We start from the raw sequence: 17,282 nt of genomic DNA on the forward strand, positions 1-17,282 counted from the left end.
TGACTTCTTTGGAAAACTCCTTCGTCTTCATGTTTGCCTTTTTGGTTTACCAAGTGGGATGTACTTTAAAACTCAGATAAGTGGGGGAACTTAATTTTCAGGTTAAACCACTAATTACAAACAGGTGAAACCTATTATACGTATTGTGTAACCTTTCAAACAAATAATTTACTCTGGAAGTGATTTAGGGTTCTTTTGGCAATGGGTTTGAATACTTATGCAACTGAGAATCATCTGATTTTCTCTGTTAATATAACTTATTCACATTTTATCTGCATTTTTAGCTTTATCACCTTTGGAGTAGTTTGTGAAGACTGTTTATAAAGTTTGATTTGAAGGTAACATTCAATAAGGTCAGGTGGCATCAAAATGTGAAAACTTTGGGGTGGTGTGAATACTTCTGCAAGCCACTGTACATACATACATACATACGACATACGTATTTGTCATTAAGACGGTTGTCCGAACTCACACCTGGGACGTGAGCCGTGAGGGACTGATGGTGTAGGATTAGATATAAAACAGCTTGCCCATGGTGTAGGGGGTATGAATCCGGTTCGGGATGAGCAATGAGATGGTGAAGTGGCCGATGGTGAAGAGGTGGTCAGTCAGCGGGGGGTTCTCATAGACCTCACACTCTCTGGCTTATTCTCAACATCATTCACCTCTGGTGGGCACAGTCCGCAATAACATCTGCAAGATGAGCTGGAAGGCACCTAGATAACCATGGTTCATGAGCCCCCCCACCCCCCAGCCATTCCAAGTCAGCGGGAACGACCTGGTCATAGTCTGGTCTCCATTGGTGGAGTGAGCCTACACTGGGAAGGGTGACCGCCTCTGTGCGGGCAAGCACTTCTGATCAGCGCATCATGGAATTTTCCTCGAAGAGGTTTTCTCTCAGTGCCGGAAGCCAATGGCCAGCAATCCAGTCGTTCCCTGCAGAGTATGACAGTCCAGATTTGTCATGAAACTGGACTGGTCGGAACTGCGAGAGCAAGAGCTGCCCTTGACGGTCTCACAATGTGTGGAGGTGCACCGGAGTATTATGTCCTTCAGCTGATGGGCCTGAGCTTTTCCCCTTCAGGAATTGGTCAGCACGAGGCTCCACTAAGTTGAGCAGAGTAAAAACTCACCTGAGTGGGTTGTGATCTGGCACGCAGCCTGGGACTTCGCAACCCAGCACCCCGATAGTGCGGATCGTGGAAGTGCTCTGGGTGGTTCACCCTGTCTGGTCTCTTAGGCCTAGGTCACATTTGCTCTACGGCGAGGATACGGCGGCCGTACGCCTCTGAACTGACAGAAACGTGCGGCGGCCGCAGAGAAACTGAGGTGGCCTCAGTGAGGCCCTACGCCGTTTGGCTATATTTTACAGGCCGTAGGGTCGCCGTGGAATTATAGCGCGGAGTTATAACTTTTTTTCATTTCTACGTTCGCCGTAGCAATTCGACGAGCCAAGCTATGACGTAGATGTGTTCCACGTCGACCGTACGTAGGGCGTATGGTGGGCTTGCGTTATTTGTGCGGCTGCCGTAAGCTCTTCTCAATGAAAAATGAATTTTCCCAACCACAAAAAAATTACTGCGGCCGCACTATTTCCACGGTCGCCGTACGGTGGCCTTGCGGTCTGTGTGACTACCTGCGGGCAACGCAGGGTCGACACACGGTTCCCCTACGCCCGCCGTGCACCTACGTAGGCCTCCGTGGCAGTCTGCGTCAACCGTGCGTACACCTTGCGCTACCGCTAGAGACCGGAGTATAGGTGTTTGCCTATACCGTGGTGCCCCCAGAATCCCAATTTAATTCGTTCCAGGAGGCTGTTCGGATTGCAAAAAGTTCGGATTCCAAAAATATTTTCCCAATAAGAAATAATGGAGTGAATTAATCCATTCGTGGACCCAAAGAAAACCCACTTTCAAGACACTTTAAACTGAAATTACCCATGTTTAAGATAAAATAAGATGAGTAAATGACCTTCGGTGGCGGTGTATTGTATGTAAACTGGTACAATCACCAATCCAAAGGTCCACACAGGCTCGTGGTCCGGTCTGGGTTCCGATCGCTCGCGCACTCTGCGAGAACGCTGCCCCTGGGGCAGCTCAACAAACATGATGCCCGCAGAACCACAATCACTTTCATCAAACGCATCGATCGGGCTGACGTAATCATGGATATTCCAAATTACAACTGGTTTTGCTGTGGAATTCAATCCTTAACTGACAGTCCGTCACACCACGTGATCGGATTGCTTTTTTGTTATCAATTAAAACACAAGATGATTAAAAAAACAAACATCACAAATGAAGGTGAAAACACGAGGTAAGGCCTAAGTCACATTTGGCGAGGCGGCCGGAGGGTCCACAAAATGTACGGGCACTAACAATTTTCAAGCAGCTGCAGTATTTCCATGGTCACACAATGTAGCAGTCACATATGTTTTTAGCAGCGTTCGTGCTCATAGAGAGCTCGGCGTTGTTCTTCTTCTTCTTCTTCTTCTTCTTCTTCTTCTTCTTCTTCTTCTTCTTCTTCTTCTTCTTCTTCTTCTTCTTCTTCTTCTTCTTCTTCTTCTTCTTCTTCTTCTTCTTCTTCTTCTTCTTCTTCTTCTAAAACCTTAATCTCTCGGACTCGGATCTTGTATATACAAGATCCGGATCGCCTTAAATACTGAGCACATGTACACATCCTCACATAGACAGTGCATTTTGAGAGCGTCTATCAAGAACTTTTAAATATATTCGGACATTTGCTTTAAAGTTTCGAAAAGTTGACGTTACTATTTGAAGATTATTCCATTTATCGTATTGTAATTTCGTAAATACATTATATATTTCATAAATACACGATATATCGTAAATACGTAAATACATTATGACGGGTTTCGCTATTGGCTTAATGAAGGCACGTGATGAAATATCGGAAGTTGTTGTTGTTTTTTTTTTTTTTTAGCCGACAAAACCTTTAGGTTTTGGATGCTGCTCTTGGACACATTTGTCCTTGTTATTTTTCGGGTAGCTGCACGGCGTATTTATAAATTGTGGAGACCGAAAACATGGGTGTGCCGTACGGTCTTTGATTTGATGTCGCACGGTGACCTAAGGGCGTTCCTGCGGCGGCCATAGAATTTTGAAGGCAGACGCAAGGTGCCCGCAGGGGGACCACAGGGGGACCGCAGGGGGACCTTAGCTGAACGTGCGGCCAGACGGACGGTAACGAATGGGTTAATTTTTTTTACCAGTTCTTTTGTTTCGGCATGTCAAATTTCTACGGTGAACGTAGAAATGAAAAAAGTTATAACTCGGCGTTATAATTCCACGGCGACCTTACGACCTGTAAAATATAGCCAAACGGCGTAGGGCCACCCTGAGGCCACCTCAGTTTCTCTGCGGCCGCCGCACATTTGTCAATTCAGAGGGCGTACGGCCGCCGTATCCTCGCCGTAGAGCAAATGTGACTGAGGCCTAAAGTATCGATCAACACACGAGAGATGCTTTCACGAGGACTTCCACTGACGAACTGAATGAATAAAGCGCGAAGATGCGGCTCGAACAGGTGGGGGAGACACGTGAACAAATATGAACGCCACGTTGTGTTCGGTTTTTTAAAATGTATTAGGTTTTTAGGGCAAAATTTTCTCGAAAAAATTGTTTGGATTCCAATTTGTTCAAACAATGGGGCGTTCGGATTCTGGGGGCACCACGGTATATTATAGTTATAGTATATTCAGTTATATATACTGTTATATTTTTATTTCAGTAAAAAAAAGAACTGTATATATATATATATATACCCACTCGTTACCGTCCGTCTGGCCGCACGTTCGCCTTAGGACCCCCCTGCGGTCCCCCTGTGGGCACCTTGCGTCTGCCTTTAAAATTCTATGGCCGCCGCAGCGACGCCCTAAGGTCACCATGCGACATCAAATCAAAGACCATACGGCACCCCCACGTTTTCGGTCTCCACAATTTACAAATACGCCGTGCGGCTACCCGAAAAATAAAAACATATGTGACTGCTACATTGTGTGACCGTGGAAATACTGCGGCCGCCGTATAATTGCTAGTGGCCGCAGATTTTGGAGACCCCACGGCCGCCGTGGCAAATGTGACCTCGGCCTTAGGCCAGATACCATCGTTTACTCCCATATGCTCCTTGCCATTTGGGTAGCTTTGGGATCATGCCTCATGGTGGCCTGGCCTCATTGAAGGCTGCACAAGGTGCTGGCCACCAAACCAGGTGAGCCTGGGCTTCCCTTGCCGACGGCTCCTGATGGAATGCCGATTTGGCTTGCTTGTGTCGGCCCGAGCTAGCGGCGGCTCGTGGGGGATGGAGGGCCATGGTGGAGTTAGACTCCGCCGATGATTTCCCCCACTCCTGTTTCATCATGCGTCCATCCCGTACAACCCTTCGGCGGTTCAGTTCCTTGCTTCCCTGGGGTGCCAGATGATTTCAGAGATCGAATGACGACCTGCTGGGCCGCAGACTACATCGTAATGATGGGTGCAGCTCCTTTGAAGCACTGGTGCATTGCACCAGGAATTGTCGCTGGGCGAGTCTCGAGGCAGCTTCAGCATCTTCGGACCCAGTGAAAATCGTTCAGGGGAATTGATCCCCAAGTGCCAATCCTCCAGATCCTTGAATGCCTCCGCAGCCTCGAAACCCATGCGATGATCTGGGCCAGGCCTTAACTAGTTGACGGTGTTTTGATGGAGAGGGAAGGAGTTCCCAGCCCCATTCCTTTGTGGGAATGGGATGGGCGGGGCGGGGGGGGTCGGCTCAGCACTGCCTCGCGGGGCACTGGGGTGGACCGCCTGGTGGGGAGCAAAGGTCACTGCATGTCAGAGCATACATGCAAGCAGGCTTTTGTCATATTGCTTGTGTTTCAAATTTTCCCGCCAAGTTTTATATAGAACCTTGCTGTTAAAACAGAAACGCAGCTGTTTGGGCACGTTTTTTTTGACCCAGAAAGCTTTACAGATAGGGAAAGGGGAGTCAGGCAAGATGGAGAAGAGGGAAATCCTCCATGAGCCTTGGAGAAAAGGAGCAGGAAAATTTTGCACAGTGGGTGTTCCTCGTCCGCGCTCATTTAGCAGATGAGTGGGGACACCGAGATTGGAGGGAGAGGTCACGTTTTTGCTCATGCTCCACTGCCATCCCAATACCTCTCAGTGTGCATAATCTTGAGAAATATTTTTGCCAATGTGATCGCACCTCCTTGAGAAGGGAATTGATCTACAGATATTTTTCTCACTCAATAGCCTTCATAAGTTTGGAGTGGAGTACCACCCCCCTCCATCCCCACCCCAGGGGGCTGGAAACACACCAGTTAATTGATACCTTTATCAAGGGCTTGCCCACGGATTGAAAGCCAACCCACGTGGTCTGTCCATGCTCCATCCTCAAAATGACGAGTGTCAAACAAGGAAACAGCACGTACCATTTTAAAATTATTTAGTACGACACGGCCAGGATCGGAATCAAACTGCTGACCTCTGAAACTCAGAGTAGATGGTCCAACCACAATGTCCTTGAATTTTGGTTGGTCAAACCTCAAGATGCTAATCAATCTAGTTAATTTCCATGGGGTTCATTATGGTTAACCAAATCACGGTTAAACAGATTAAGGTTATTAAACAGAATATTAGCAATGACTCAATATGCTGTAGACATTAAAAATGAGAGAACAATATTGACATGGTAATAATAATGATGGCATAAGGAAACACTGAACAATATACTGAGGGGGTGACGGGGGGGGTGGGTGGGGGGGCTGGGAGGGGCAATTGGTTTTCTACTTTTCAAAAAGTTTCAAAGCCAAAAGCATAATGCATTCCCATATGCACTTCTGAAAAATATGTTTGACATGACCTGTAAACTACAAAGGAAAGGACTCGCATCTGATCTGTACACCCCATTCCTTCATGGTCAAGAGAAAAAAATGTGTACATATCACATAAAGTTTTGGCAACGTTTATTAGGCCAAATAAGAACTTTTGTTTGTTGAACATCTGCCAACACAGCTCGTTTGAACTCAGACTCAGCTGAACGTGGATGTCTGATGAATTTTGCACCTTCGACATTTAGACAATCCTTTGTTAGTGAATGATGTAGATATAAACTTACCATAATAGGTGAATTCATCCATCCATCCATCCATTGGGACCATACTCTGTGCAGAGTGTTGGTGCTGCCTAAGCAGTGTCTTTGGCTAGTGGGTATAATCCTGGACGGGTCACCACTCCAACGCAGTATACCAGCAAGCTGGCACTCATTTTGCCGACCTCGGAAGGATGACAGGCAGAGTCAACCCCACCTGGTATTAATTAAACAGCCGAGGGGGATTTGAACTCAGGATCTTCGGATCCCAAGCCCACCACCCCAACCATGAAGCCAACACAAGGTATATCGGTGAATAGCTAGTGTTTATTCGGGATAATTGAAAACGGCATATATCTGGTGAATGTGCTTAAAGTCCAGGTGATACAGAATTGCTGGAACTCAATGACTGATGAATCTGATTTCATTTGCATTCATCTTACTTTACCAGTGTGCTTGAACAATCACTCACAGTGTCACGTTAGAAATACTACTGCACTTGTTTTCCGCAGATTTTTATTGCTGTTCATTGCAATCTTGACCGTAGTCATGATGGATATCACCGCATTGATGGAGGTCACTTCCAACTGGATCAACTTGTCTGTTATATTGTTTACTCTCGCTTTGGTTTTACTCAGCATGTAAGTAATACACATCAAATGGAACCTGATTCTCAGCTATGGATCTCCCTGATGTAATACAATCTAAATATGATGCAATTACTGTTTTCAGGTACTCCATTTCTCCATTCTACCAGCTGAAGAAAATCGGAATAAAGCATCCCACTCCACTACCTTTTATTGGTAACATGTTGTGGTTTAAACAGGTGATACCAAGCAGATGTTATTGGAGACTTGTGGAATGTAATTTGAAAATATCCTTCTTTAGTTCATCAAGAACATTTTCGAACAGGATGGTGCAGGGGTAGCGCACTTACCTTTTTTTTTTTTGAGCAGTCTAATCAGAACAAATTAGAGCAGTCCTCTCTGGGTTACATTCCTGACAGGACAATAAAACTGGCGGATTGCTCTTTCACAGGCGGGGAGTTGCGTCCACAGAATATGCCATTCCTTGGATGATGGATAAACTGCTAGTATATGTTTAAAATCCTACTGCGTTTTTTTGGGGAAGAGTGGACGAGTTATTTCCTGTACCTGGAACTCTTTCCAAATCCCTGCCATTTTCAGTCAAATGTCATGCCTGGGTCAGCCATGTCATGAAAGACTGTGTCCAAAAGCTTTTCTAGTCTGACCCCACAAGAAGACCCAAATAATTGGGGACATTAAAGAAGTATGAGTAGCCATAGTCGTTTGTTCATGTATATCTGAGATGATGTACAGCTTCCCTTCCTTAATTTTAGATTTTCTTTGAAAACTTTTGTGACGCTTTCATTATTGTGATTGTAATGGGTTTTTAAATACCGAGAATTTTTTGTGTGAATATGAAATTTTTGATTCGGAGAATATTAATTACAAAAGAAAACATAGGGGCAATACCCTTGGGCGCTTACCCTGCAGCACCTGGATAAGATAACCAGGGAACCACTGTAAGGCATTGATGACCCACAAAATATGTAATGTAGAAGAAAGTAAATACCTATGGTTTTTTTTTATTTTTATGTCATGAACAAACTTTGGTACATCACAGGTGATAAAGGTTGTGGTCAAGTTTCATCAAAATTGTGTGTGTGGTTCCAGAGAAGAAAGCAAATACCTATTTTGGGGGGCAACTCCCCTGTAGACTGCCTTAGACCTCAAATTTTTTAATGTCGTGAGTAAACTTGGGTACATCACGGGTGATGAAGGCTGTGGTCAAGTTTCATCAAAATCGTATGTGTAGTTTTGGAGAAGAAGTTGAAATATTTGTGGACGGATGGACGGACGGACGGACGAACGGACGAACGAACGGACGAACTGACGAACAAACGATACGCCATCCCATAAGTTCCCTGGATCTACATTCTAGATCTACAAATGAAGAAAATATATCATTCCATATTATATCATAAATCCGTCTCAGTTTCATATAATCTCAGTCTCAGCATCCATCTTTCATCCATCTCATCCATATCTTTCATCCATCTTTCATCCATCCATCTCAGCATCCATAAATCCATCTCAGTCTCAGCAAACTTTCATATAATAGTTGGTCAAAAGGTGAAATCCTTACTGTGATGCGTCATTCAACCTTAAACGTGGAGAGTGAGATGAGACTAAACAAGTTTACCATGAATAAACGTTTCGAAGATTGATAAGACAAAAATAAAAACATAGTATTGCAAAAGATAACGTTTCTCGTGAAAATGTAAGCATGGTGCTCAAAGGTAATATGAGGAGGAATGGGTGTGAGGAGGAATGGGGGGCAAGAGAGGATGCATGGGGTGGACAAAATAGATACAGAAGGAAACTCTCAGGAGGGAAAACTAGAAATTTGGAGGGAGGGGGATTGGGGTTGGGGTTGGGGTGGATTAACGAGGGCAGAAAAGTTCATGGGTTTGGATTGGGGACAATCTGAGATGGTGGTGAACATCTGTATTGAAGACCTGGAGGGAGGAATGAGATTGAAGAGAATGTGGAATTTGGTTCCTCTGGCAGGAAAAAAAGAGGAATGAATGAGTGGAGGTGAGCAGTGATCCTGGATTAAGTAGTTTCACCAGAAGGATGTTCATGGTGGACCGTGTGTGCCCTGTAGAAACCTGGGGGGGAACAAATCACGGAAAGAGCAGAGGGTGCAAGACCAGAAAGCAGGCTGGAGAAGACGGAGAGACCAAGGACCTGTCTGCGATGGTGAAGTGATAAGCTCATAGTCCCAGCTTCAGCATGGGAGATTACAATAATATTGATGTTTTCTGTTCCCACGGCATGAAGCTGAGCATGATGTGAGGCAGGAGAGCCAGCCCAGAGGGAGGAGCAGTACTCCATCAAGCTGTGGATGAAAGCTTTGTAGATTGATCGGAGTTCAGGTGTGCCAAGGAAGGACTTTGTATGACGGAGGATGCCCAGTCAGTGGATAGCTCTGGAGACCAACTTTCAAATGTAGTTTGTCAAAGAAAGATCATGACTGATCATGAGACTGAGGAGTTTGAATGACTGAACTTCCTCAAGAGGATGTTAAGAAAGTATATGGGGAGGTTTACCCAATGGTCCTTTCGGAGAGAGATAGTGAGAGTGTGAGATTTGTCAGGATTGAAAGACATATTCCAAGTGTTTGATGAGCTTGTGATTATTTTTTTTAATGTCTGAATAGAGGGAAGAGGCTACAGCCCACCTATCTGGGGGATGAGGGGTGTCAAGGCAGAGGGGGGAGTCATCGACAAATAGATAAAGGGGATTTTCCAGGGATTCAGAAAGATCATTAATGAAGATCAGGAATAGGACTGGGCCCAGAACACTGCCTTGGGGCACTCAAGTCTGGGCAGGGAGAGGAGATGAAAGAATTCTGTTGAGTGCCACATGTTGGCTATGAGAGTAGTCGAATAAGTCAGTCAGCCATGTGTGGAGTTGGCCTTGGATGCTGTAGGAGAGTAAGGCAGGATGCCAGGCTCTATCAAAAGCATGAGATGTGTCCAGAGAGACGGCCCTGATCTCATGTCTGACAATGAGAGCTTCCATCCATTGTTGGGTGAGTAGAAGCAGCATGTCCATGGCACAGTGACCTGGTTTGAAAACAAATTGGTGACCTGAGATGAGGTTGTTGGATAAAAGGAAGAATTTCATATCAACTCTGATGATGGACTCCATGACCTTGCTGATGATTGGATGTAAGCTGATTAATCGATAGTTAAGGGGATTATTGTTCATCTAATTGCAAAATTGCATTGTCCATCAAATTGCAAAGTGCGATGAAACTGCTTCTTTCAGAATCCGATATACCATATTCTGTTACAGAACGTCGGTTCTGCCGAAGCAGTTTCTCGGCCTGGAGTCATGCTGGGTGGCTTTCCATCCCTCTACGAGCAGTAGTTAGGGCAGGAACTTGGAATTGGACCATGATGCCTGGCATTGGCTTGCCGACTCTTCATGAACGAGCAATGCGGTATATATTAGACTGCACTTTTGATCGCCCAATTGAAATTGCTACCACTGCTCTGGGTGGGTATGAGGGTTTCCCAAATTTAAGGCCTGTAGTGATTATTCCCTTTCGAATGCTGGTTCAGATGATGATGCTGAAACCAGAACAAGAGACATCTTACATGAACAATGCAATGACGTGTTGCGGATGAATTCCAGCTGATGCTTACTTCTTCTGCATCTCTCCAGCTGTTTGTAAAGAAGGAAAGATTTAATGGCACTGAGCTGTTGCGGCTTCAGAAATGGCGCCGAAAAATGGCAAGCAGAATAGGAAAACTCGTTTGTTGCAGTCGTGATTTAACCACACAAACGAAATCCACTTCGCTCAATATTCTTGATAAACTCGAACCATAAGTCACTGAAAAATAATGACGTGTTGAGTGACTCATGAATATGGATGAGAAAGGCTTGGCTGTAAAGGTGCGCAAGCTTCAAACGTGTCGTCGCCAAATAACTTTTTGGGCCAAAGAGCCCTCGGACTATTTGACATCCCGTGCGTTGATTGGCTCTCCGGCAAGATGAAACTGATTGGCTACCAGAGTTCACGTTTTTGCTTTATTTGTTCACATGTTTGAAAAATTCATGAATTATTGGGAAATTTAGTGAGTCACGACAGGTCTCATTTTATTACAATAATGGACAATATATTAATCATGGGTGCAAAAGGATGGGGGTCACGAAGTTGATAATTTTAAAATGCACATGGAGGGAGGGACAAAGGAGGGTGTGAGGAGTTGGGAAAGAAGGGGAAGGAAGTTGAGAGGAAATAAGTATAAAAAGAGGGAAAAGAAAGAGCACACATTGATGGGGTGTACGGGGTGAGGGTGGGACTCGAGGGTGTAAATATCCCACGAAACATGTTTTCGAAGACACAACGGTCACAGAAGCTGACAGGATGGTGCAGAGGCAGCACACTTATCTTTAAGATGTCTGGTCTGGGTTAATTTCTTGGCCCGACCAGAAAACTGTCAGTCCATGCTTCACAGGAAGGGCGTTGTATCATCAGGTGTGCCTCGATCAGATTGACATGAAGGAAGGTAACCTGTCTGCTTGCATTTATTTATGGACATTAAAGATATCCTATGGTATCTTTTCATAGATAGTAAGAGTTATCGCCGGCACTCTGGCCAAATTCCAAATTTGTGGCGAACAAAGCTTCACTTGAATGTCAGGCCAAGCCAGCCGGCCAATGAAAAAGAAAAATTTAATATATCGTCGAGGCTCATTTGATGAGTTAGTACATTAAATGGATCAGGACGTAATAGACAAAGATAGGGGCAATACCCCTGGGCGCTCACCTGGCAGAGCATTGATACTGAGGAGGAAGTCAACGTGGGACGGAATCAGCAAAATGTACCAACGAACCAATGTTGGAGCAAATACTTATTTTGGGGGGCAATCCTCCCCACCCATAAATCCCATTCGACCTAGATTTTTTTTTTTTAATAGTATGAACAAACTTTGTTACATCACGGGTGATGAATGTTGTAGTCAAGTTTCATCGAAATTGTGTGTGTAGTTTTGGATAAGAAAAAAAATAAAATATATATATATATATATATATATATATATATATATATATATATATATATATTGGGGGACACCCCCCCCTCCCGTAAAGCCCCTGAGACCCCGATTTTTTTTCAATGTCGTGAACAAACTTTATATTACTACATCATGAGTGATGCAGGTGGTGGTCAAATTTCATTGGGATTGTGTGTGTCGTTTCTGAGAAGAAAGCAAATGTATATTTTCGGGGGCAATCCCCACAGAAACCCCCTCAGAGCCCGATTTTTTTGTAATGGTCTGAACAATCTTTGGGACATCACGGGTGATGAAGGTTGTAGTCAAGTTTCATCGAAATCGTATGTGTAGTTTCAGAGAAGAAGTTTCAAGTGTTTCTGGACAGACAGACAGAAGGACGAACGACGCATGTTCCAAGGAGCTAAAAACCGTGTGTGTGTGTGTGTGTGTGTGTGTGTGTGTGTGTGTGTGTGTGTGTGTGTGTGTGTGTGTGTGTGTGTGTGTGTGTGTTTGTGTGTGTTTTAACTATTTCATACTTTACTGAGTGGTCAAATTCCTGCATGGAAACAATCAACATGCACTATTATTGCAAATGTGTCCGAGGACGGACAGGAAACAACCATTATTCAAAGAAAGATGTAGGGATATTTTTTTTTATTACTTGCTTCTGTACATAAAAAAATGTATTTACATGCTGGAGAACTTTATTTTGATTTCACGATGAAATACTGTGCCTATATAAAATCAACATCCCCCTTTCAAACTTTTCACCTTTTGTTGCCTTATAACCTGGAATTAAATTCCATTAAATCTGAGTTTTTCCACCTTCATTTACACGTCGTAACCCACAACTTCCAAGTGAAAAACAAATTCGACAAATTTGAAAAAATTAATTGAAAATACAAAATGAGAATAACTTGGTTGGATAAGTGTCCATCTCCTGAGTTAATACTTTTTGGAAGCAATTACAGCTGTGAGTCTGTTGGGATTGGTCTCTACCAACTTTACACACCTTGATTGGACAATATTTGCCCATTCTTCTGTACAAAATGATTCAAGCTCAGTCAAGTTGCGTGGGGAGCATTGATGGACAGCAATCTTCAAGTCATGCTTCAGATTTTCGATTGGATTTAGTTTGGGGCTCGACTGTGCAACTCAAGGACATTTATCTTTTTGTTCCTTAGACACTCCAGTGGAGCTTTGGCTGTGTGCTTTGGGTCGTTGCCATGCTGAAAGGTGAACTTCCATCCCAATTTCACCTTTATTGCAGAGGGCAGCAGGTTTTCCTCTCGGATTTTTCTGTATTTTTCTTTTGTATCTTGACAAGTGCCCCAGTCCCTGTAGGTGACAAACATCCCCATAACATGATGCTGCCGCCACCATCATGCTTCACACTAGGGATGGTGTTCTTTGGATGATGTGCTGTGTTCGGTTTGCGCCAAACGTAATATTTTGCATTTTAGCCAAAAAGTTCCATCTTGGTTTCATCAGGCCACAAAACTTTTTGTTACATAGCTTCAGAATCTCCAGAGTGGTTTTTGGAACACCTCAACTAGGACTCAAGTTTGGCTTTTTTCATTAATAGCTTCCTTCTTGCCACCCTACTGTGTAGGCCAGACTTGTGGGGTGCTTGGGATATTGTTGTCATATGCACACATTGACTAGTGTTTACCATAAAGGCATGCAGCTCTTTAAAAGTTCCCATTGGCCTCTTGGTGACCTCTAATCAGTCTCCTCCTGACCTATCCCCTGAACTGTGCTTTTCTACTACTTTATGCTGGAGGTCTTTTGAAAGCTCCTTGGTTATCATGGTTGAGTCTTTGCTGTGAAATGCACTACCCAGCAGAGGAAACTTACAGGAACAGCAGATTATATTCTGAAATAATCAGAATCACTGCAATTTAACACAGGTTGAGGCTAATTATCCTGGTGTGTGATTTTGAAGGCGATCGGTTACACCTGAGCTAATTTTTTTATTACAATTGTTATTATAAGGGGGGTGGACACTGATCCAACCAAGATATTGTTTTGTATTTTTTTTATTATTTTTCTGAAATTTGTAGAATTTATTTTTCATTTGGAAGTTGTACTTTGCGATGTGTCAATAAAGGTGGAAAAAGTCTGATTGAATGCAATTTAATTCCAGGTTATAAGGCAACAAAAGGTGAAAATTTTGAAACGGGGTGTACACTTTCTATAAGCACTGTATTTTGTCGATTGTATGTGAAAGCCATTTGCATTTCATAAATAGTCGTGCTATTATATAATGGGGGGGAAAATAATATTCCACCATTAACCATACCCATGTAGGTGTGATGGGCTCTCAGCTAATTGTGTCACCATGAGCTCGCACCATCAGGCCAATTGACAAGCGTGGTCCCACCCACTCCTCTTAGCCATGCATCACCCTTTGCATAGGTGTGCAGTTCTGGCTACTTTGTGGAATCCTTTCAAGTTGTGAAAATTTTGAGTTCTCAATTACATTCCCACTGCAAAATACAGTATATTTGTATTTAAACGAATTATTGAGCTTCAACAAATTTTGAGTAAGACTGAAAAGAAGAAGAATTACAAATGCACTGTTTTGGGTCTGTCAGTGCTGTCCAAGAGTTTCATGAATGTTGTTGGATATGAAATCATCCGCAGATGACTGGTAGGTACTTTATAGGTTTATCAGTTTATTTATTGGTAGATTTTTTTTTTGAGGATTTATGTTGTATTAAACCGATGGAGTGACCATGACATCACGACATATAGGAAGTCCACCGACTTCCTGATAACAGTTGAACATCTTATCTCACAGTTGGTATACTCATTGATGCAACAGTGCCTGGAGAATACCGCAACAACAGTTTATAGTTGGTGCAGAAACTGAACCCTGGCTCAAAGCTGAGTGTGCTACCTCTGAGCTGTCCTGTCAGCCCAGTCTCCTGATAAAAACCACACAGAGCTGAAACTTCAGGCCTGCATCCCCATTTTCATATTAAAGTCAAGTCGACTGTGCATTTTAATTTTGCTTAAACATCAAGTTAGCATTGCATGATAACATTGTTCATTTGACTGTACCTTGTATATTGTAGATTCAGAGTGTACTGTACATTGTCCTTCAAAACTCAAATACGTTGTTTGTTTGCATATTGCATTTGTTCACCATTCGAGAAATTCTCTAAATATATTTCTCAAAAGGGATTCTTTGCTGCCCATCAAGATCTGGCACGAAACTTCGGCAGTCTTTGCGGGTAAGTGAAATGCCTTTAAAAACGAGGGGTGGAGGGAGGTTAGATATTGTGAATGATTTGATATTCCAGACTGTATTTATTTTAGATTTTACTTTATATAATTCATTTCCTGTATTTGTTTTACGAGTGCATCCACTCCCTACACCTTATTATCCTCTCTGGGGTGAAGAGATTACAGTAGATCTCGGCTCGGGTCCGTTAGTCTGTCGGAGATATGATAAGCATAAAATGTCTCAAGAATACCAGGTTTCTTCCTGTTTAGCTCAGCTTTCAACAGCAGTAGCGACTGTTTGTAAAGGTAATCATACCTGTTTGTGGTTTATAATATATATTTAATTTATTTTTTAATTTTTACCCCCGGTAGGGGTGTCCCACTAAACACCACGATAAGCGATTTATACACGTTAACACGGTGTTTGTACAAGGAAGAAAACACCCTTTGGGAGGGGGGGGGGATATTGTTCATGGTGATATTGTTTTGTAATAACATTAATATTATGCTATTATCATGAGTGTTGTCATTAGTCCCCTACTGGTTTCACCGGAGGGGACTATAGGTTTGCTCTCCGTCTGTCCGTCTGTCCCTGTTTCTGCTGTTTGCTTGCTCATTGTCTGCCTGTTCTTACCTGTGGTTTTTCAGACTTTTTCCCCATACCTGTTAACATATTCAACTAAAACTTAGTACATGCCTTTATTATGATAAGGTACAAAACAAGTTTGAGTTTCAGGGCGTTTCGTCAATTTTTCACAGCGTCTTTGGACATAGAAAATATCACATCACTTGGGGACATGTATTGCAAAACAATTCTCACTCTTGTTACTTTTGTTATGAAAAGCAGTGTTGGAAAAATGCCATGATAAGCTGTCTCTACACCTTAACACGGATTTTGCCCAAGGTGGAAAACCCCCTTGGGAAAGAGGCAAACTAAGTCACTACAACCTCCTTCGTATGATATTTAATCCTCCTATCAAGTTTGGTTGAGATTGGATAAGGAACAATCAAATGTATCGCGGTCAGACAGACAGATAAATGGACACCAAATTGCGTATTTTAGTTTGAAGACATTATGCCATACTATGTCTCCTCTATTGTCTTTTGCATTGATTTTACAACACAGAAGTATAGAGAGAGTTAACTCTCCACTGATGGAGGAATTTTTACGTATTACTACAAAAGCAGTTGGACCAGTTTTCTCCAAAGGATGTTGAGCAAAAACTATTAATCAGTTCTGTAACGCCTACAGCAGCAGCATGTGTTTTAGTTTCAGCTATGTAAATAAACGTGAGAGCATCAATAAACCATCTTGAAATTGCCGATGTAAAGGCACCCCCACTGTCCTCCTCTCCAACAGTACCCTCACCTTTGGCCTCTCCAGACCAAAGGTACAGACCTCGTGTTGGGTAGTGCCACCTGCCATGCATTTCCCATGATGATTGAGACACCCACTTGAGTGGAGAGAAAGATGACATGATGGTTTGGAGGATACTCGAAGCTGATCACCACAATTGTGCTTGGTTGCAATTCTAATTGGCTGATTTTCTCATACAATATGAACTCTATGAGCAGTTAGAAGTCCTGGGGCAATGAAGACAGCACTATGGGAGCTTAATCAATAAGCCTAATGGTGAGAGGGAGCAGCAGAACAGCACGCACAACAATCTCCCATTTAGAGCAAGAGCACAGGGACTGCAAGGGCAGAGTGGAGTGTGACTGAACAAGTGCATGAGTCACCCATCCTGGAGCCTTGTACCACATGAACAAGTTCGTAGCACAGTTAATAATGGACAATATAAGAAAAATTTACAACAAATGTGCATTTTACTCCAATTTTGACCCAAAGAGCAGTGTGGCAGAAACAAGATCAAAGTGACATTTCAACAGAGAAACTGTCAGCCATTTCACTCCCTCTAGTGTAGTAGATAGTAGAAAAATCGTGCAAATTATGATACAAGTATCAAATTTGGCATTTCTGTTCTGCAGGGCTTTCTGATCAAATCTGCCCAATTGGCCATTTGAAAATCCAAGATGGCGGCCATTTTTCAAGATGGCCGCAAAGTTAGGCTCCCGAAGTTGACTTTTTGCTTAGAAGTATTTGTAGTTGTCTGATTTGCATGATAGTGGGGCAGCTTAGCTGATCAATTGTGCACTGTCCCTTAAAAGCATGAAACTTGGCACATGGTTAGAGTAATACAATACAAAGATTTTTAGTCCAGGGGCCACCGGAAATTGCACCGCGTATGGTGGCCATCTTGGATTTCAAAATGGCCACCACTGTGGACCTGTTTTGTTAAATATCTCCTTAACTAGTACAGATATCGAGACAGTTGAACCGCCTATACCTACATTTTACGGCTCTAG

The 17,282-nt window shown here is 43.2% G+C and overlaps 1 protein-coding gene across 2 annotated transcripts in view; it reads left to right on the top strand.

Annotated features, from left to right (window-relative positions):
* The window catches only part of LOC147024532 (thromboxane-A synthase-like), a 72,584-nt gene that overhangs the window by 5,798 nt on the left and 49,504 nt on the right, over nt 1-17,282 (top strand). For both annotated transcript variants that reach the window (XM_085884543.1, XM_085884544.1), the window contains 3 exons: nt 6,603-6,731; nt 6,823-6,916; nt 14,871-14,923. In XM_085884543.1, the coding sequence (XP_085740669.1) occupies nt 6,640-6,731; nt 6,823-6,916; nt 14,871-14,923 (239 nt within the window). In that variant the 5' untranslated portion in view covers nt 6,603-6,639. The remainder of the gene's footprint in view (nt 1-6,602; nt 6,732-6,822; nt 6,917-14,870; nt 14,924-17,282) is intronic.

Source organism: Eptatretus burgeri, chromosome 6, assembly GCF_056783735.1.
Source record: "Eptatretus burgeri isolate ZD-2024b chromosome 6, Ebu_testis_v1, whole genome shotgun sequence".
In the NCBI taxonomy this organism is placed as follows: domain Eukaryota; kingdom Metazoa; phylum Chordata; class Myxini; order Myxiniformes; family Myxinidae; genus Eptatretus; species Eptatretus burgeri.